At 39.3% G+C, this 22,068-nt stretch overlaps 1 protein-coding gene across 3 annotated transcripts in view; it reads right to left on the bottom strand.

Annotated features, from left to right (window-relative positions):
* LIN9 (lin-9 DREAM MuvB core complex component) overlaps positions 1 to 22,068 on the bottom strand; it is a 70,795-nt gene that overhangs the window by 10,666 nt on the left and 38,061 nt on the right. For 2 of the 3 annotated variants that reach the window (XM_081824421.1, XM_081824419.1), the window contains 4 exons: positions 18,590 to 18,723; positions 15,912 to 16,031; positions 15,518 to 15,619; positions 11,687 to 11,767 (listed from right to left, as the gene is read on the bottom strand). In XM_081824421.1, coding sequence (XP_081680547.1) covers positions 11,687 to 11,767; positions 15,518 to 15,619; positions 15,912 to 16,031; positions 18,590 to 18,723 — 437 coding nt within the window. The remainder of the gene's footprint in view (positions 1 to 11,686; positions 11,768 to 15,517; positions 15,620 to 15,911; positions 16,032 to 18,589; positions 18,724 to 22,068) is intronic. The other variant, XM_081824420.1, reaches the window with a different exon arrangement.

Here is a 22,068-nt window from a genome sequence, read left to right on the forward strand (position 1 = left end):
TCTCCCACTCCCCCTGCTTGTGTTCCCTCTCTCGCTGTGTAAATAAATAAAATCTTTTAAAAAAAATTTTACTTATTTGAGAGAGAAAGTCATTTATTTATTTATTTACTTTCTGAGAGAGAGAGAGAAAGCATGTGTGAGAGGGGGACAGAGGGAGAGAGGGAATCTCAAGCGACTCCATGCTCAGGCCAGAGCCCAAGGCAGGGCTCGATCTCATGACCCCGAGATCATGACCTGAGCCGAAATCAAGAGTCGATGCTTAACCGACTGAGCCACCCAGGCGCCCCTTACCGGCTAGCCTTTTAAATAAATATCTAAGGCATTTTTGTAGTTAATTTAAAGGTTAATACACTCTTACAAGCTTGTCCACTTTACAAACAGATAAAAGGAAAAATCACATCCAAATCTGTGTTCTTTTGGGAAATAGCCTGGCAGTCCCTCCAAGGCCGGCACATCAAGTTACCGCATGACTCAGCAACTCCACTTTCAGGCACGGACCCAACGGGACTGACAACATATGTCTCCATAAAAACTTATACATACATGTTCACGTAGCCTTACTCCTAGCAGCCAATGAGTGGAAGCAACCCAAGCACCATCGATGGAGGAATGGATAAAAATGTGGTGAGTCTGCACACTGGCATGTTATTTGTCAAGAAAAGTACCAATACACACACAACGCCACAGGGAAGGACCCAGTCACAAAGGACCACGTACTGCAAGACTTCGTTCACAGTAAACATCCAGAATAGGTGGGCAGAAATTAGATTAGTGGTTGCCTAGGTATGGGGTGGGGGGTCAGAGGGGAAATGAGGAGTGACTGCTAAAAACTATGCGGTTTCTTTTGGGAATGATGACAATATTCTAAAACTAACCGTGACGATGGCCGTATAACCCGTCAATTGAACTATAAACTCAAAACCACTGAATGGTTCACCTTCTGTAAATGGGTGAATTGTGTGGTATGTGACTAATACCTCAATAAAGCTGTTATAGGGGCACCTGGGTGGCTCAGTCAGTTAAGCATCTGCCTTTGGCTCAGGTCATGATCTCTGGGTTCTGGAACCGAACATGACAGGGACAATTCTGACAACACATTTTGGACAAGAAAACCAACTTACAAAGTGGTGGACAGGACAGTGGGAAGAAGCACAGAGACCATATTACCCAGAGAACCACTGATACGAGGTTTTAAACATGGTTAAGACGGAATTCTCAGGGATAGATCCCTTTTCCTACTCTTGAATTATTACTAACTTCCAGGTATGACAAGAGATATTTTCAAAGTGGGAAAGTAATTATTAGACTACTGGTTCAATATCTACTTTTATATAGTGCTGAAGCAATTCAAACCTATTTTAATTAATACCATATGCACTATTAATTTGTTTGTGAATGCTCTGTATGTGTATTTTTAAGATATTCATATTGGCATATTGAAATGAATAACCTCAAATTTTCACTGACTTTAATATACTATATAATTTGCCCTAGAAAAGTCTGCTCAAAGCTTCAACTCTCAATGAACTCCATAAAAACGTCTCAGGTGTATGATTGAGAAATTTGTCTTTTTTGGATTATAAAAGTGACTAAGCATTTTAATATAAGCTAACGTAATTTCTCCTTTCACTTTACAAATAGAAAGTTTGAACATCTGAGTTCATATTTTGACTACTTTGGTTTCAGTTTGCTTTTCCTGAGTAAAGTATAAGATAAACAATTAAGTTTTCTAAATTCAAAGGAGACTTCATCAGGCCAATATTTTATTTTCTTTGCAAATTCCATAAGAAAATAAACTTTGAACAAAGCAGTATGCCCAGTCCTTTGAGGCGAGAAACAATAAACTTATCAGGACATTGGTAAAAATAGAACATAATTTAGCTTTCAACTTCAAAATTAAATTAATTAAATAAAATTGAATATTTGTTAGGGTGGAGGCTGGGTGGAGATAAGGTAGATAAAATCACTCCTCCTTGGTGCTAAAAACATTAGGGGTTAGCAGTGTAAATGTTCAGTTAGTTTCCTGTCATTAACCTGAAGCTTCATAAAAAAAAAAGGAAGAAAGTTATAAGGAATAAATGGAATGTATACCCAGAAAATTTATAATTCATAAATCTGAAAGAATTGTTATATTTCTGAAGGTTTTTTAAAATAATAGTTCTGTAGATATTAAAAATAAAATCTCACATTATAATATCTGGGATTCTTTCTTCTGCAAAGAAGGAACTGAATCATTTGTATTTGTCCCTGAAATACTCTGTAAAATTCCAATTCACAAGTAATGTACAAAACAGGATGAGTAATAGCTATGTTAAGATTAAAGGATAGCAGGGTCCCTGGGTGGCTCAGTCAGTTAAGCGTCTGCCTTCGGCTCAGGTCATGATCTCAGGGTCCTGGGATCGAGCCCTGCATTGGGCTCTCTGCTCAGCGGGGAGTCTTCCTCTCCCTCTCTCCCTGCTTGTGCTCTCTCGCTTGCACTTTCAAATAAATAAATAAATAAATAAATAAATAAATAAAATCTTAAAAATAAAGATTAAAAGCATTTGATTTTTACCACTCTACAAGGTGCTATACATATTTTACATCAATATATTAGAACTGGCACAGTCTCTAAGGATATTTGCCACATTTTGTTTACATTCCAAGACTAATCCCCAAATCACAGATCATACACCTGTTTACTTTTTGAGGATTCCACTTAAAGGTATGGTTTGTTTGTTATATGTAATACAAAGGAGGTACTTTGAAATAAATCCATCCTGCTCCACCATTTGTTTGTAATACAGGTATCAAAAACATTCCTGAACATACTTCTGATACCACTAGTCGCTAGCATCTCTTCAAAAATCAACACAATTTGCAGCAACAGCATTCATTTTACTGGCTACTTTATTTTTTTAAGATTTTATTTATTTATTTGACAGAGAGAGGGAGAGAAACAGCGAGAGAGGGAACACAAACAGGGGGAGTAGGAGAGGGAGAAGCAGGCTCCCCGCCGAGCAAGGAGGATGAGGGGCTGGATCCCAGGACCCTGGGACCATGACCTGAGCCAAAGGCAGACACCCAATGACTGAGCCACCCAGATGCCCCTTACCTGCTACTTTAAACAATTTAAATTTCAACTCTCTCACTAAGTAAACATGTGATTTATGCTTTTTCCTTCTTTGGGAAACAAACATTATTCTACAGTAATCTGATACTTCTTGCCTTGTTCTTATCCTGTAAACCTGAATTCCAGGTTTACGTTTAAATGACAATGCCCTGACAGGAGAAAAAAAATACCATGGTACATTTTTCCTCCTGTTGTCTGGAAACAAAATGAGTGTATTTTATTTTATTTTTTAAAGATTTTATTTTTTAGGGACGCCCGGGTGGCTCAGGTAGTTGAACATCTGCCTTTGGCTCAGGTCTGATCTCGGAGTCCTGGGAGTGAGTCCTGCATTGGGCTCCTTGCTCAGCAGGGAGTCTGCTTCTCCTCCTGCTTGTGTGCTCTCTCTCTCTCTGACAAATAAATAAATAAAATCTTAAAAAAAAAAAAAAGACTTTATTTATTTATTTATTTATTTTTAAAGATTTATTTATTTATTTGAGAGAGAGAGAATGAGAGACAGAGAGCATGAGAGGGAGGAGGGTCAGAGGGAGAAGCAGACTACCCGCCGAGCAGGGAGCCCGATGTGGGACTCGATCCCGGGACTCCAGGATTATGACCTGAGCCGAAGGCAGTCGCCCTACCGACTGAGCCACCCAGGCGCCCAAGACTTTATTTTTTAGTAATCTCCACACCCAACATGGGGCATGAACACACAACCCTGAGATCAGGAGTTGCACACTCTTCTAACTGAGCCAGCCAGATGTCGTGAGGGTGCGTGTTTTAAATATTTTATTACCAATGACCGGTTATGTTTACCAACTGGAATTCTTTTGTTAAATGTTTGAGTGTTTTGCATTGTAATAATCAAGATATTAACATGAGTAGAAGGTTGTTGATTTATGACAACCTGGAGATCCCCTAAAATCAATTGCTATCTGTTTCATCTTTCTTTTTATTTATTTATTTGACAGAGAGAGACCACAAGCAGGGAGAAGCAGGCTCTCCGCTGAGCAGGGAGCCCGATGTGGGGCTCCATCCCAGGACCCTGGGATCATGACCTGAGCCAAAGGTGGACACCCAACGAACTGAGCCATCCAGGTGCCCCTCTTTCTTTTTTTAAAAAAAAGATTTTATTTATTTGTCAGAGAGAGAGAGAGAGAGCACCAGCGGGGAGAGCGGCAGGCAGAGCTGGCAGAGGGAGAAGCAGGCTCCCCGCTGAGCAAGGAGCCCGGTGTGAGACTCGATCCCAGGACCCTGGGATCATGATTTTGTCGAAGTCAGATGCTTAACTGACTGAGCCAGCCAGGCACCCTGACGTACCTTTCTAAACACAGAAATTCCCATTTGTTAATATTTTATTTAGGATTCTTGCAATTCATTAGATTTTGATAAATTATTCAAGCGTTATAAAATGAATTGGAAAGTGTTCCTTTTCCACCCCCCCCATTCTCTAGAAGAAGTTTTTGAAAGTGGATGTTTGAAAGTTTTTGAAATAGTAACTATTTGGTTGAATTCACTGGTTTGGAAGAACTCATTCAGGGGCGCCTAGGTGGCTCAGCCGGTTGAGCAACTGCCTTTGGCTCAGGTCATGATCCCTGGGTCCTGGGATCGAGCCCCATGTTGGGCTCCCTGCTCTGCGGGTAGTCTGTTTTTCCCTCTCCCTCTGCCTGCCACTCTCCCTGCTTGTGCTCTCTCTCTCTGTAAAATAAGTAAATAAAATATTAAACAATAAAATAAAATTTTAAAAAACATTGACTTTTAAAAAATTTTTACTAAATCCAGTTGATTTTTTTTTTTTTTTTAGTAAGCTCTATGCCCAAAATGGGGCTTGAACTCATGACCCCAAGATCAAGAGTCAGCCAGGAGCCCCTCCTTATTAGATTTTTCTGATTAGTTGTTTTATCTATATAGTGGAAATGCCTTTTTCCTTTGAATTTTGCCAATTTTTGCTTTATGAATTTGGAAGCCATAATTATGTACATATAACTTTGAAATTATTTTGAAATGATACCTTTCATCATTAAGGAGCACACTTCTTTATATCCAATAATATCTGTTGCCCTGACTTTCACTGTCAGGTATTACTATAGCTATCAGATCTTCTACTGCTTTTTAAAAACTTGGCACTGTATACCTTTTCATACACTTAAAATTTTTTATTTTCAGGATCCTTTAATATTAAATGTGTCTCTTATATGCATCATAGAGTTGGGGTTTTACTTTTCATTCAGTTTGGCCATCTTTGCCTTTTATTCAGAAGATTTAGTCCACTTATATTTAATATTATTACTGATATATTTATTTATTTATTTATTTATTTATTTATTTTAACGATTTTATTTATTTATTCATGAGAGACAGAGAGAGAGAGAGAGAGAGAGGCAGAGGGAGAAGCAGGCTCCCAAGGAACAGGGAGCCCGATGTGGGACTCGATCCCAGGACCCTGGGATCATGACCTGAGCCAAAGGCAGACGCTTAACCATCTGAGCCACCCAGACGCCCTGATATATTTATTTTATTTTTTTAAAGATTTTATTTATTTGACAGAGAGAAACACAGCGAGAGAGGGAACACAAGCAGGGGGAGTGGGAGAGGGAGAAGCAGGCTTCCCGCCGAGCAGGGAGCCCGATGTGGGGCTCGATCCCAGGACCCCGGGATCATGACCTGAGCCCAAGGCAGATGCTTAAAGACTGAGCCACCCAGGCGCCCCTATTACTGATATATTTAGATTTAAATCTACCACGTTACTATTTCCCTTCTATTTGTCCCCATTTGGTGTCATTTTTTTCTTTCCTTTGTCTTTTTTTTAAGACTGATTGAATTTTTTTTTTTTAAAGATTTTATTTAATTATTTGACAGAGAGAGAGACAGCGAGAGAGGGAATACAAGCAAGGGGAGTGGGAGAGGGAGAAGCAGGCTTCCCGCCGAGCAGGGAGCCCGATGCGGGGCTCGATCCCAGGACCCTGGGATCATGACCTGAGCCGAAGGCAGACACTTAACGACTGAGCCACCCAGGCACCCCGACTGATTGACTATTTTTATTGTTCCATTTCCCTACCCACCTCACCCTGATTAGCTTGGTAGTTATGCATCTTTTACTATTATTTTAACAGGTGCCTCAGAAGTTAAAATGTACATCCTTGATTTATCAAAGTCTATACGTATACACACACTCCCACTCTCTGACCAATAAGCAATTGGTGGATTTTTTTTTTTTTAAAGATTTATTTATTTGACAGAGACACAGCAAGAGAGGGAACGTAAGCAGGGGGGAGTGGGAGAGGGAGAAGCAGGCTTCCCGCTGAGCAGAGAGCCCGATGTGGGGCTTGATCCCAGGAACCTGGGATCATGACCTGAGCCGAAGGCAGACGCTTAACCATCTGAGCCACCCAGGCGCCCCTGGTGGATTGTATTTTTTTTTTTTTAAAGATTTTATTTATTTATTTGACAGAGACATAGCGAGAGAGAGAGGGAACACAAGCAGGGGGAGTAGGAGAGGGAGAAGCAGGCTTCCCCGCGGAGCAGGGAGCCCGACGTGGGGCTCGATCCCAGGATCCCGGGATCACGACCTGAGCCGAAGGCAGGCGCTTAACGACTGAGCCAACCAGGCGCCCCAGGTGGATTGTATTTTTAATTCTTTATATTTTAAATGTCATGAGGTATGATTTTATATAGTATCACTTAGATTAATCCACATATTTATCCCTTCTGTTTCTCTTCATTCCTTCTGAAACTTCAAGTTATTTATTTATTTATTTGAGATAAAGTGAGAGAGAGAGAGAGAGAGAGAGAGAGATCGCACACAAGCAGGGGGGAGGGGCGGGCGGGAGGGAGATGCAGACTCCCTGCTGAGCAAGGAGCCTGATGTGGGACTCCATCCCAGGACCCTGGGAACATGACCTGAGCTCAAGGCAGACGCTTGACTGAGCTCCCCAGGTGCCCCTCAAGTTTTTTCTTTTGCTTTATTATTTCCTTTAGTATAGTTATTCTGGTAACAAATTCTATAAATTTGTCTTCAAATAGTCCTTATATTACTTTACCTTGAAGGAATTTTCATTGAGTATAGAAATCTAGGTTGGTAGCAATTTTGTTTCAGCCCCATGAAGATGTCATTCCATTTTCTGTTCTCTATTGTTTCTGTGGAGAAGTCAGATGTCAAACAAATTGTTGCCCAGTACCCATCTGGCTCTGGGTACTTTATTTATTTATTTATTTAAGATTTTATTTATTTATTTGTCACAGAGAGAGAGAGAGCACAAGCAGGGGGAGCGGCAGGCAGAGGGAGAAGCAGACTCCCCGCTGAGCAGGGAACCCCATGTGGGACTCGATCCCAGGATCCTGGGATCGTGACCCGAGCTGAAGGCAGACACCCAACCGACTGAGCCACCCAGGCGTCCCTATTTATTTTTTATTTAAGTAATCTCTGCATCCAATGTGGAGCTCAAACTCATGACCCCATGATCAAGAATCGCATGCTCTACTGACTGAGCCAACCAGGTGCCCCTGGCTCTGGGTACTTTAAATATTTTTTACTTTGTGTTTAGTTTTTAGCAGTTTTACGATCGTGTGCCTTAGAGTCCTTATCTTTTTATTTATCCCACTGAGATTCACAGGGCTTCTTGAATCTGTGGTCTATTATTTTTTGACAGTTTTGGAATGTTTTCAGTCATTATGCCTTTAAATACTCCTTCTGTCCCATCATCTCTTTTCTCCTTCTGTTATTCCATTATACATGTTAGACCTCTCATTATGTCCCTTATTTCTCTTCTCTTCTGTATTTTCCATCTGTTTTTCCTCTATGCTTCATTCTGGATATTTTCTGATCTATTTTCAATGACTAGCTCTCTTCAACTGTTCCTAATCTGCTGTGGTTATACCTTCCAACTGAGTTCTTAATTTTGATTGTTGTAGTTTACTTCTAGAGCTTTCATTTGGTCCTTTTTGTTGTTTCCAGTTCACTTCTAAAATTCTCAATTTTGTCTCATTTCTTTAAACAAATTAAGCATTTAGAATCTATGTCTAAAAAATTCCATTATCTAGAATCTGCCAATTGTCTATACTTTCTTTTGGTTTTTGTTAGGGTTATCTTGTCTCCTCTTGTGTCTGAGATTTAAAATTGAGTGTTAGGAGGTGCCCTGGGTGGCTCAGTTGTTGGGCATCTGCCTTCGGCTCGGGTCATGATCCCAGGGTCCTGGGGGGCTCCCTGCTCAGCAGGAAGCCTGCTTCTCCCTCTCCCATTCCCCCTGCTTGCATTCCCTCTCCTGCTGTCTGTCAAATAAATAAAATCTTAAAAAAAAATAAAATTGAGTGTTAGACACTGTATATTAAGAAGTTTAGAAATAATTTGAAGCCTAGGGTAGTATTATGTTCCACTAAGAGGAATATTTACTTCTGGTGGGCTACTTAAGGGTCTCAAGATCACCTTAATTCCATTTTAGAGATGAGAGAATTTGAAGGTGGGCCAGTGTTGCCTTTTGGGGTTCCAGCTCAGAGCATGGAAGGTTTGCCAGCTTCCCCTAACCTTTGGTGGTCTCTGGACTCTAATTTTTGTCCTCCCTCCCCTTGTATACCTTTCAGGAATGCCACTCAGTTTCTCAGCTACCTTTTCTGGAAGTGTGGAAAGCCCCTCAAGAAAAAAGCAATGCTAAATGCCAGGTTCCCCCTTCTGAGTTTACTTCTTTTCCCAGATTCTATCTATCTATAATTCTTTAAGATCTAGTTAATGCTCTAGTGTCTTCAAACAGGTTATTTTTATATTTTATTCCAGAGGAAATAGTTGTTGCCAACTATTTGGATTAGAAAGGTTAATCCAAATTACCTAGTCTACCATTACTAAAAGCAGAAGCCTTAAATTTCCCCCAAATTCCATATTCAAATTCTTTACAGGAGCATCTGTTCCCTTCTTTTTACATTGGGTAAATGTCACATTTACCCAGTTCTGTCATTAGGATGAAAACGGGGAATGAGGAAACAGACATTGAATCAATTCCTCTAAGTGGTGCACCTTACTTCTGCATTCCTCCATCAAATGTGCAACTCTGGGCCTGGAGCCTCTTTAGGGTTCCAACATGCAGACTCTCAGCCATGTTTCATCTCAGCCGTGTTTCACCCAACATGGACAATTTTTAAAATCTTGCATACATTATTAAACAGTCTGCTTCCATTATTCTATTTATTTGTACATCTTATTTTATGTGAAATTGTAGGGGATAGGAAGAAAACATGTTTTCAGCCTACCACCTTAAACCAGAAGTTTCATTAAATCTTTAAAATGTTCATATACTTTGACCCAGCCATTCTACTTTTTAAGAATCTATCTTACAGACACAGACAAATGCACAAAACTGTACAGATGAGAATATTTACTATAGCACCATTTTATTTATTATTTTTAATATTTATTTATTTATTTAAGTAATTTCTACACCCAGTGTGGGGCTCAAATTCATGACCCTGAGATCAAGCTAGTCAGGTGCCCTACTTTAGCACTATTTCTTTCTTTCTTTTCTCTCCTCCTTTCATTCATTCATTCATTTATTAAGACTCCATTTATTTATTTGAGAGAGAGAGTAAGAGCGAGAGAGCACAAGCAGGGGGAGCGGCAGAGGGAGAGGGAGAAGCAGGTTCCCCGCTGAGCAGGGAGCCCAATGCAGGGCTTGATCCCAGGACCCTGAGATCATGACCTGAGCCAAAGGCAGACACTTAACCAACTAAGCCACCCAGGTGCCCCTTTACCACTATTTTAGAAAAATAAGGAAAATAACTCAAATACCTATTAATGAACTAAATTATGGCACAATACAGAAATTTTTAAAGACTGTATTAAGTTAATATAATGACAGAATTAAATTTTTTTAGAAAATAATTTTCAAAACCATATAGGACAGTACATGCATAGAAGAAGAAGTCCATATGCTTAACATATAAACATTTATAGCATATACTAAGCTAAGTAACATTCATCTATGGGGAAGGCACTATAAAGAACTGTTGTCATCAGTCTTAAAATATTTGAATTTTTATAATGGGAATTGTTTTTAATCATAAACAAAACAAGTAATAAAACATATCAAGCCATCTAGACTTCTACAAAATTCTCACATGCCCAAGAGCCGAGCCAACATCAAATCAGGCCTCTATTCAAAGTAGGTAATACTAACCAGGCTAAGGCAAGCCCAGTACTTTAAGGTGTGGAATCCAAACACAGAGCAGTCCTAGCTAGTGATATGAAAGTGACATAATTAGACTATGCATACAGATGAAAGAGATGATAAAATGATCAGAAGAGATCATTGCTGGGGAGCAATGAAAAGGCATAGAGAAAATGGTAGAAGTAGAACTGCTGGAAATCAAGAAAGGAATTAAGGAAAGAAGCAAATATATACATTTTTAAGTTTAGGGTGTATAATGGCAATACATTACGACTAACTTTTTGCTATCTTTGATAGTCTGTGTATCTGTCAATACTGTTTTCATATTGTGCCTAAATGAGTTGAGCTGGGACCCAGAAGCCTGTTTTGTTTGTTTGTTTTTAAGCAGGCTCCACGCCCAGCTTGGAGCCCTATGTGGGGCTTGAACTCATGACTCTGAGATCAAGACCTGAGATCAAGAGTCAGGCGCTTAACCAACTGAGCCACCCAGGCACCCCAAGAAGGCTGTTTTGGTATCTGTACTACTAAATAGCAGGATGATCTTAGACTGAAATTCCTTGACATCTTTGGTCTTCCACTTTCCAATTCCATAAAATGGAGGTTCAAATTAGAAAATTCAAAGTCAGGTTCAGATAAAATTCCATCATCCTAAAAGAAGACTGTTCCTCTTTCAGCTAGGCATCCCTTATCCATCTGTTGGCCCACACGCACTAGAGATGACTGACGCTATGACTCCCTAGTCCTGCGCTCAAGGCAGATGTTGGTAATGAGCTACAGCGCTTGCCCTGTCTAGTGACTGAGTTCTCTCTTACTTTCAAATCTCCATGTGGCCATTTGCAATCACTTGGAGACGGTACTTGGGATGAAATCTATTTGCCATCCTACAAATCCAAAAGCAAGTTATGACTTTCAGTACAATTCAAAAACTTTCTTAGTGAATATTTTCTACATTAAAAAAAAAAACTCTGATAATTCTCTCCAATGACTAAAATTGACGCTCATATTTTTGGACTGACTAGATTAATAGAATAGGATATAAAGCACTGTCAAGATAACCCGAATATGTCAACTTATATATTTCTTGATTTATTTATTCTGAATCACTTTTAATAACCTCTGTTAACATGACTCTTAGTCAAGGCACCAGTGCTAGGGATTCTACGTTCATGCAAACTGTCAAGAACCCAGCCCACTCATTAATCCTATCCAACCGGAGAGTCAGTGGCATAATGAGGTCTGGGGTAATGAACTGCACTGCACTGCTAATTTACTTAGCATGTGTTCGGTATAACAAGAGTTAAAGATAGCAAATGAGGATTTAAAAATAAGATTTATCTCATTTATCTCAAGGTTTTCGTCCATAAAGTATTTTTAATTCCTTAGATACAGAAGTCCCTGCCATTTTAAAAGTAGACAAATAAAGAAAAAAGAGAAATGTCCTTACCAATTTTTCTGCTTCTGTGTTCATTTCCCTTAATTTTTTGATATGTTCCTTTTTAATCATGAGAATTTTTGATAATTTGGTCTACAGACAAAGAAAAAGAGATGTTTTGGAATAGAGGCCTTTAGGTATAACAAACATCAAATTACCAATTTTTCACTAAGATATTTTAGCAGATTTTAGTGTTTCAATATAAATAAACACAGCACATGCATTTTAAAAAATAAATCTGATTGGCTAGCAGAAAAATATTTTCTTAAAATCCACTCTAACCGGAACATGTCAAAAGGACCCAGGAGTCAGTCTGAACAAGCTTTCACTGGCCCACGTGGGACCATTCAGGGACCAGTAAGAATAACCACTGGGATTGACTGAAGTACAAATATATTAAAATTTATGAGTTCATACAGATACTTTATAAAAATTAACCATTATTGGAGAATGCCAGTGACCAAACTCATTATTTTATAAGCTGGAAGACAAAGAAAAAGAATCACGTGTTTATCCTGCCTTTCCTACACAAACTATACCATTAGGTAACCAGATAATAGGTTAGGGGAAGCTTTTCTTTATAAAACTGTTTCAGGGACACCTGGGGCCTCAGTCGGTTAAATGTCCGACTCTTGATTTCTGCCGGGGTCATGGGATCAAGTCCCGAGACAGGCTCTGTGCTCGGGGCAGAGTCTGCTTGAGATTCTCTCTCCCTCTGCACCCCAACTCCCACTCTCTCGCTCTAAAAAAAAAAAAAATTAAAATAAATAAATAAATCTTAAAAAAAGAGAGACTATTTCAGTTAGTAAATGAAGAGGAATGATAGAAGGAGAACAGTGCCATTTCGCAATCCTAATGAATGGCTGGATCTAGGCACTGATAATCAGTGGCAGCTAAGTTTATATAAAAAATATAAAATAGCATGGGTCTATCAGAACACAAAACCTCCTACAAAAGTAGTTACATAAAATAAATGAGCCAACAAAATAAAAACCCCAAATCTAATCAAACTTCTATATCCAATGAGCAATTTACATAAAATACAAAAGACAAAAGAACACATTGAATGATACCACAAGGATTCAGTCAGTAAAACCCACTGTGGGAGACTCTTTGGACAAATAATCCAGTTTCTCAAACAAGTAAGTTGTACAGGGAAAAGAGCATTCAATGGGTAAGAGACAAGTAGAAAATTTGAATGCTGACTCAATATTTGATGATATTAAAAGGCAATTCTGTTTACTTTTTAGATGTAATAATGGTATTATAGTTTCTTTTTTCTTTTTCTTTTTTTTTAAGTAATCTCTACACCCAACGTGGGGCTCGAACTCACAACACGAGATCAGGAGTCGCATGCTCCTCTGACTGAGCCAGCAAGGTGTCCCTTAGTTATGGTTCTTAAAAAAAAAAAAAAAAAAAGCCCTTATCTCTTAGAGATATGTAATAAAATATTTACAAATAAATGATACAGTGTCTGGTATTTGCTTCCAAATAATGCAAAAGGGAGAAAGTAGGTGGAAGGATAGATGAAATAGGACTGACCAGGAGTTTGCTGAGAACAGGTTCTAGCTCGATGATGGGTACACAGAGGAGCAGTAAACAATTCTGCTTTTATGTGCTTTAAATTTTCAATAATAAAAAACCCTAAGAATTGGCCTAAGTTGATACAGGCAGAGGGCCTAGTTAGTAAGATATGCCCCATACTTGTTATGGAACAGACTGTAGTTAGTGCTCAGCAGGCCCAGAGCTGGGGACAGGTCTCCCTTCTCTTATAAATTGTTGGATTTTTATGGAAATATGTGTCATTCTTTAGAGATGGAAGCAGTAAAAGATGGAATGAAGGCAACTGTTCTTTTTTTGTTTCTATTAAGTGTGGTGTTGCTTGTTTCTGATAAAAAATCTCAGCTGTTTCCTTTTCATTCTTTTCAAAACTGAGTCGTCTTGAACAAAGCTGATCAGTCTCTTTAGATTCCTCAAAATCCCTAACCCCAGGAAATAAAAAGTTTCCTCAAAAAGAAAATTCATTGTAAACTATGAATTATGAAATTTGCAATTTTTTTTTTGAGGGCAAGCAGGGGCGGAGGGGGGGAGTGGGGGAGGGCAGAGGAAGAAAATCTTAAGCAGGCTCCCTGCTGAGCACAGAGCCAGACACAGGGCTCAATCTCAAGACCCTGAGATCCTGACCTGAGCAGAAATCAAGAGTCTGATACTTCTCTGACTCAGCCACCCAGGCGCCCCGAAACTTGCCAAAAATTTTTAATACTTCTTTTGTCATAAGAAAAAAATATTAAGAACCGAAAAAGTGAGTTTAAGTCCCATGTTGGGTATAGAGCTTACTTAAAAAAAAATAAACCACACACACACATCTACTTCAAAGCTTAATATTAACAAGAGCAACTTGAGCTTCATAAAACCTTACATATTATAAAAGACAAGTACATAAAAGAACTTTTATTTTTACCTCTTAGATAGCTTAAAACAATAATGAAAGTAGTGTTTTAACTAGGCTTTATACCTAGTTTTTGAAGTTAAAATTAAGCACTGAAGCCAAATATTTCAGCATTGGTAAAAATATCAGTACTTCAGAGGTACTGTAGTAGTAATTAGCTTATGGCTCCCTCTGCTGGTGTCTCTCTCCCTCTCGCCCTCTCTCTCCCTCCCTCTCTCTCTCTCTCTCTCTCTCTGTCACACACACACACCCACACACACAGCCCCAAATAGGTCATATTAGTTTTGTTTTTACCTCTATTACTTAAAAGAAAGTATTTCTTTAAAAAACCAGTGTCCTATTTGTGAAGAGGATAAAGCTTCGCTCTGTTCATAATTTCAACTTTTCGTATAAAAATATCTTATCTATCTTTGAAAGCCAAAAGGCAAAAGAAATTCTGCATTGCAAGGATAACCACCAAGGTATGATCAAGGAATACAAAATGCTATACATTTGCAACTAAATGATAAAATGTTTCCTTAAAATAACATCAATTGCAAGTGGTAACACTGAATATTTTAATGGATTATATTAGAAATATTTTTATTTATACTCTTACCCCAAGCCAAAGCCGTTTTTCTCTTCAAAACAGGAAAAGAAATCAAACATTAGACCATGATTCAAAGTAAATGATTGATTTAATCTAATTTTCAAAGTGAACAGCTCATTACATTCTGATGAGTCGGTCTTTTCAGGAATATTGTTCTACATAATAATTCTACACTTGTTTCAGGTGAGGCTTTTATTTCTCAGTGTCTATCACTAGTTAGCAAGCCAACGCATCGTAACTGCTCAGTTGACTGATAACTGCAGGATGCACTGAGGTCACTAAATAAAAGCCTTTGTACTTACACAAGTTATTAACAGCTAACCATTCAGGTTTGACAGAGCATATGGTGTAATGTTAGAGTCCTTAACATAGCAAGAAGAGCTCAATGAAAAAGACCTCTAAGTCTTTTTTGGCTGTTATAACTTTCATTTCCTTAAGGTTACTTTATTTATTTATTTTTTTTAGAGAGAGAGAGAGAGAGTGAGCACAAGTGGATGGGAGGGGCAGAGGGAGAGAGAGAATATCAAATAGATTCCTTGCTGAGCCTGACACAGGGCTTGATCTCACAATCCTGAGATCATGACCTGAGCTGAAATCAAGAGTCAGATGCTCAACTGACTGAGCCACCCAGGCGCCCTGACTTTTATTTTCAAGCTTTGCTGGAAATAACAGGGTTCTTAAAACCAACACAATGATTAAAAAAAAAAAAAAGTAAAATTATTTGGTCAGAAAAATTTTCAATTTTAATTAACACAAAAGACGTTGAGTTTTCTTCATAAGCAAGCCAAGATAGAGCAATTCTTACCACTTGGATAAGGAATTCTACTGGAAAACCACCTAACGTTTCAGTGTCAGAGCCAGAAATTTTACTTCTCCAAGGTGACTGTCCTAGTAAAGGATCATTATCCTATGGGAATAAGAGGGAAATCATTTAACCACTGACTGTTCAAAAGAAAGCATTTTATTTTTAGATAAAAAGTAAATCCGATTATAATTAATATTACATCAAAAATCTTACAATAAGGAAAATATTTCCAGAGTTGCAACAACGATCTACTTATTTTATTTAGTAACAGACAACTTAAAATAATGTAGCTACCTCCTGAAGTTGCTGTAATAGATGTGTATTTCATAAAAACATTACTCACGCTCATAATACTCATTTACATTATTGCCGACACTTACAAAATGGCACTTACCGTAATGGGTGACTGGAGAGGGGGAGTGTAATGTAGCCGTGGTGGGGTCAGGAAGAATCGAGAAGGCCGCTGTTTTTGTCCAAAGGCAGCAATTGGCATCGTCTCATGAGGCTCATTACTCTTTGAGAAAAGAGGAAAGCCCACAAGTCTTGAAGAACTTTACCGACCATCTGAGCTTTACAAACATGACACTGAAGCTGGAAACACGCACCCGCTCATGAGCTATGATTTATCACAGAATCTATTATCCTACAAAGGTCAAAGGCCTAAAACGAAGTCAGAATATGGAAATACTACTTCGCCATCAAAGGCTGAACTCACAAAACAGAAGAATTAAGAAAAAGACCACTGGATCGAAACAGGAAATCAAAGATTAATCTTTTTTTTTTTTTAAGATTTTATTTATTTATTTGAGAGAACAAGCAGGAGTGGGAGGGAAGGGCAGAGGGAGAGGGAGAGGGAGAAGCAGGCTTCCCGCCGAGCAGGGAGCCCGATGCGGGGCTCCATCCCAGGACCCTGGGATCATGACCTGAGCTGAAGGCAGATGCCTACCGACTGAGCCACCCAGGCGCCCTGAAAGATTAATCTTCAAGTGTCCTAGGACTACCGGTGCTTGCTGTGTGCTAAAAGCTGGCTCAATATTACCTACTGCACTTACAGTGCACTCTTACCCGGCCGGGGAGGAATATCTGGATGATCTCCTAAAGGAAATTACATTAATGAACTGGAAAAGCAGTTTTCCTTTTCTGACAGGGGAGGTTGAAAGGTTGCATCCTTTAAGGAAAAACACTTAAGGTTGGTGTACTTTGCTCTACAAATGTAGTCCAAATTTTCTTTCTCTTCTATTTCTCCTCTCTAAAAAGTATGTTTGAAAAGGAAAGCCTCACAATAAACAGCCTTAATTTTTAAAAAGTATGTATCAGAAAAAGAAAATTCTTCTATATTTGCACTAAGGAGATAAAGAAATTTTTATTTTTAAAAAATATTTTATTATTTGACAGAGAGCGCACAAGCAGGGGGAGCGGCAGGCAGAGGGAGAGGGAGAAGCAGGCTCCCCCCTGAGCAGGGAGCCCGATGTGGGGCTCAATCCGAGGACCCCGGCATCATGACCCGAGCCGAAGGCAGACACTTAACCGACTGAGCCACCCAGGTGCCCCAAGAAATTTTGATTTTTAATTGTAAGGTCATAAACCTTAAAAATCAAGTTTATAACAGAAATGAAAAAAGGGACGTTAAAAGCGAACAATTTAATTTCCATAATGCTTAGTGGCAAACAATTCTGTTAAAAAAATTTCATTATTGGGGCACCTGGGTGGCTCAGTCAGTTAAGCGTCTTTCTTTTGAACTTTTAAAGGCTCAATTCATAATCCCAGGGTCCTGGGATCGAGTCCCGCATCGGGCTCCTTGCTCAACAGAGAGCCTGCTTCTCCCTCTCCCTCTGCAGCTCCCCCTGCTTGTGCTCTGTCAAATAAATAAAATCTTTGAAAAATAAAAATAAAAATTTTAAAAATAAAAAATACAAAGTTCATTATTGAGGCACTGGCCAGCTCAGTCAATACAGTGTGCAACTCTTAATCTCAGGGTTGTGAGTTTGAGCCCCACGTTGGGTGCAGAGATTACTTTAAAACCTTAAAAAAAAAGAAAGTTCATCATTCAACTTTTAAAAAACTTCATTAGATTGCAGAGTTGCCTTAGTTCTTAAAATTATTTTGACTTATTGGAAAGGTGCATAACTCTCATGACATTGCTAAATCAGACATGAAATGGTGAAATACTGGCCTAGTTTTAAAGGACTGATTCAAGAATTCAGAATATCTGGATTCTGGTCTCAGCCTGCCAGGAAACCAGCTCTAGAGCCACTTAATGTATTATGTCTTAAGTTTCATCGTGCAAAAAGTGAGAGTAATTAAAAGCCACCCTGCATAATTCTGAGGATAAAACAAGAGAACAAATCCTAATGTGCAAGATGTTACTTCATACTTTTAAAATCATTTTGCAAGATGACCATAGTTTAACAACACAGCTGGAATAAAAGTGTCATTTTGCTTATTCCCCAAGGTAATTGAGTGAGGAGTGATCAGCTCTGTCATACTAAAATGGTGTGTGGGTAAGGTACAATGGAGGGATGTTCACGTCTAGACAATGTTGAAGACTTGAGTAGAGTTCTGGTCTAGGGGCCTAGGAGGCAGGTCTGCGAACTCCTAAGGATCTCTTCCTCCATGACCTGAAGTCTTGATTCTATCACAAAATACAGTCTGTAGAAAATTCTACACAACACAGTTGTTTTTTGTTTTTTGCTTTGTGGTTTTTTCTTTTTTTAGATTTTTAAAATTTTTGAGGCATGTAGGTGGCTCAGTCAGTTAAGTATCTGCCTTTGGCTCAGGTCATGATTCCAGGGTCTTGGGATCAAGCCCTACATCGGGCTCCCTGCACAGCGGGGAGCCTGCTCCTCCCTTTGCCTACTGCTCCCCATGCTTATTATGCTCTCTCTCACAAATAAATAAAATCTTAAAAAAAAAAGGTTTTTTTTAATTTTTAAGTAATCTCCACACCCAACGTGGGACTTGAACTCACAAGCTCAAGATCAAGAGTCACATGCTCTACTGACTGAGCCAGCCGGGCGCCCCATGTAACATATTTAATAGGCATAAGACACAAGTGTATTATGAAATACTTACAAGAACTTCATAGTCAGGGATGGTATGGGTTCCAAGCCCTGCCCTATCAAAAGTTACTCTATAAGTAGCATTAAAAGTATCCACAGCATCTATTTGTCCAGTGAAGAGACCATCATGAACACCACGTAATCGAGCTGGGAAAAAGAAACAAAAAGGCATTAAGATATTTGGAAGATATAATAAATTGTCAAAATTGCTCCAAGCATGTAATTTAAAATGTAGAAAGTATAGTATTATTGTTTATTCTAGTCTCAAAAAAAGCATGCACTTCATTTTAGGTTTAGAGAAACAACAAAATTTTTAAACTACAACTATAAATGATGATTGCGGGGTGCTTGGATGGCTCAGTCAGTTAAGCCTCTGCCTTTGGCTCAGGTCATGATCCCAGGGTCCTGGGATGGAGCCCCACGTCGGGCTCCCTGCTTAGCAGGGAGCCTGCTTCTCTCCCTCTGCTGCTCCCCCTGCTTGTGCTCGCTCTCTGTCAAATAAAGAAAATCTTTTTTTTTTTTTTAAAGATTTTATTTATTTATTTGAGAGAGAGCACATGAGGGGGGGAGGGTCAGAGGGAGAAGCAGACTCCCTGCTGAGCAGGGAGCCCGATGCGGGACTCGATCCGGGGACTCCAGGATCATGACCTGAGCCGAAGGCAGTCGCTTAACCAACTGAGCCACCCAGGCGCCCCAAATAAAGAAAATCTTTAAAAAAAATGATGATTGCTAATTTGATATACGAATGTAATCATATATCTACCAGGGGAAAATTTATTTTTAAAGATTTTATTTATTTATTTGAGAGAGAGAGAGGGAGTGCATGAGCAGGGAGGAGGGGCAGAGGAGAAGAAGACTTCCAGCTAAGCAGGGAGCCTGACACGGGACTCAATCCCAGGACCCTGGGATCATGACCTGAGCTGAAGGCAGACACTTAACTGACTGAGCCACGTAGGCACCCAAGGGGAAAATATTTTTAAATCATTGCTTTAAACCCCAAATTGAAAAAAAAAAAAAGTCAACAGAAGGATTTTGGTTATTATACTGAAGTGAAACACTAGGAGCAGTTCAACTACCAAAAAAAGACCAGGATGATGTTCAGAAAAGATTAATACAGCAGGCCTAAGACTGCGATCCTTAGAAAGTGCTGCCTGCGAGGACTTTCAAAGCAACTATCAAAAGAATTTCAGGAGCGCTCCCGCTGTTCCCATACTAACAGAGGTGATGTACTGCATCTGAACTGTGATTGTCGAAGACAACCGATTCAGGGCTCTGGAAATGGACCAAATGCAAAAAACAATTATGAAACGTCTACTTTTGGGGTGCCTGGGTGGCTCAGTTGGTTGGGTGTCCAACTCTTGATTTCGGCTCAGGTCACGATCTCAGGGTTGTGGGATCAAGCCCTGCGTCAGGCTCCATGCTCAGCATGGAGTCTACTTCTCTCCCTCTGCCCCTCCCCTCATGCTCTCCCTCAAATAAATAAGTAAATATTTAAAGAAAAAATAAATATTTACTGTTAAAAAAACTGATAAAGCTTCAGGTAAGGACAAGGGAAGTCAGTGGCCTTTTGCATGAGGCTATTTATACCCCCGCCATCACCACTACCTTGGTTGGTAAGAATTGTTTTACTAGTGAATGGCTGGTCATGAAAACAGGAATGTGATTGCCAGAGGGGGCAGACTCAATGTGGACCAACAGGTAAAACCTGTGACCCTGCCAGTTAAAAGTGGTAAACTTGATAAGGAGAGAATAAGAGAAGCCCACAGTTTTGTAAGCCCAAAGTGTAGTCCTGGCTAAGGGGCGTGGCAGAACAGGGAGATTCTGGAAACTAAAGAGCCATAAAGGGCTGAAAGCTCTCCATAAATCTCTAGCTAACTGGAAAACTATATGAATGGGTAGAGAAGATGTAAGCAAGCCTGGCAAAAAGTAAAAGCTAAGGTTCACTTGAAAACTGACAGCAACTTTGTCTGTATTTCCCAACTCACACAAGGATTAATCGGAGGCCTTTCTTATTAAGATGCTTGAGCACAACCTCTGCCGAAGTCACTGGTTGATCACTAAGTTATACAGACACAGGTGCAACTCCTAGGAAGCCAAGCTTAAAAATATAAGAATAAAAAAAATGAGCAGAGACATCAGTGGTTGCACAAGACAAGTTACTGAAGCAAACACAACTATCAAAAAAATTAGAAGGCAGAGTTACTATGATCATTATCTAAAATGTCAAGTTTTCTACCAAAAATTACTAGACATGTAATGAAATAAAAAGGCATGACTCTTACTCAGGATCAAAGAGGTATTAAGTAGAAATTGTCAGAAATGATAGATTAGCAAAGACTTCAGAAGTAGATACTATAAATATGTTCAGAGAATTAAAAGAAAGATGACAATACTTGATAGGATATCTCAACAAATAGAACCTACAAAAGAAAAACTCTAGAGGTAAAGAGCAAATTTGAGACAGCAGAAGAATCACTGAATTTTCAAATAATGTATTGTAGAAGTCTGGATTATGATCTATTAAGAAGAGACCAACAGAAATTATTCAATCCAAAGAACAGAGAGAAAAAAATATTGGAAGAAAAAGAAGAGAGACACCTATGGGAAGATATCATGTTACCAACATACTTGTAATGAAAGTCCCAAAAGACAGAAAGAAGCAGAAAAAATATTTGAAGAATTAGTGGTAAAAAAATCTCGCATATTTGATTTAAAAATTAACCTACCAATCCAAGAAGCTTTGAATGTTCAAGGAGCTCAGTGAAATACAAAGAGGATCATACCTAAAACATCACAGTGAAATTTCCAAAATCCAAGGACAGAGAGAAAATATTGAAAGCATCAAGAGAAAAATGACATACAGAAGAACAGCAACACAATAGGTACATCTCATCAGAAACAATCTCATCAGAAACAAGGAAGGTCGGGCGCCTGGGTGGCTCAGTTGGTTAAGCGACTGCCTTCGGCTCAGGTCATGATCCTGGAGTCCCGGGATCGAGTCCCGCATCAGGCTCCCTGCTCCGCAGGGAGTCTGCTTCTCCCTCTGACCCTCCTCCCTCTCATGCTCTCTGTCTCTCATTCTCTCTCTCTCAAATAAATAAATAAAATCTTAAAAAAAAAAAAGAAACAAGGAAGGTCAGAGCGCAGTATAGAAGATATGAACAAAACTCTCAACCCTATGTCTAACTAACATATATGGAACACTCGACCCAACATCGAAACATTCCTCTGAAACACACATGGGACATTCTGTAAGACAGACCATCTGCTAGGCTATAAAGCAAGTCTCAATAACTTTATTTTTTATTTTTTTAAAGATTTTATTTATTTGTCAGAGACAGAGAGTGAGTGCACAAGCAGGGGGAGCGGCAGGCATAGGGAGAAGGAGGCTCCCCACTGAGCAGGAAGCCTGATGTGGGACTCGATCCAGGACCCTGAGATCATGACCTGAGCCAAAGGCAAACGCTTAACCAACTCAGCCACCCAGGCGTC

Source organism: Leptonychotes weddellii, chromosome 6, assembly GCF_054177405.1.
Source record: "Leptonychotes weddellii isolate Sample4059 chromosome 6, ASM5417740v2, whole genome shotgun sequence".
Classification (NCBI taxonomy): domain Eukaryota; kingdom Metazoa; phylum Chordata; class Mammalia; order Carnivora; family Phocidae; genus Leptonychotes; species Leptonychotes weddellii.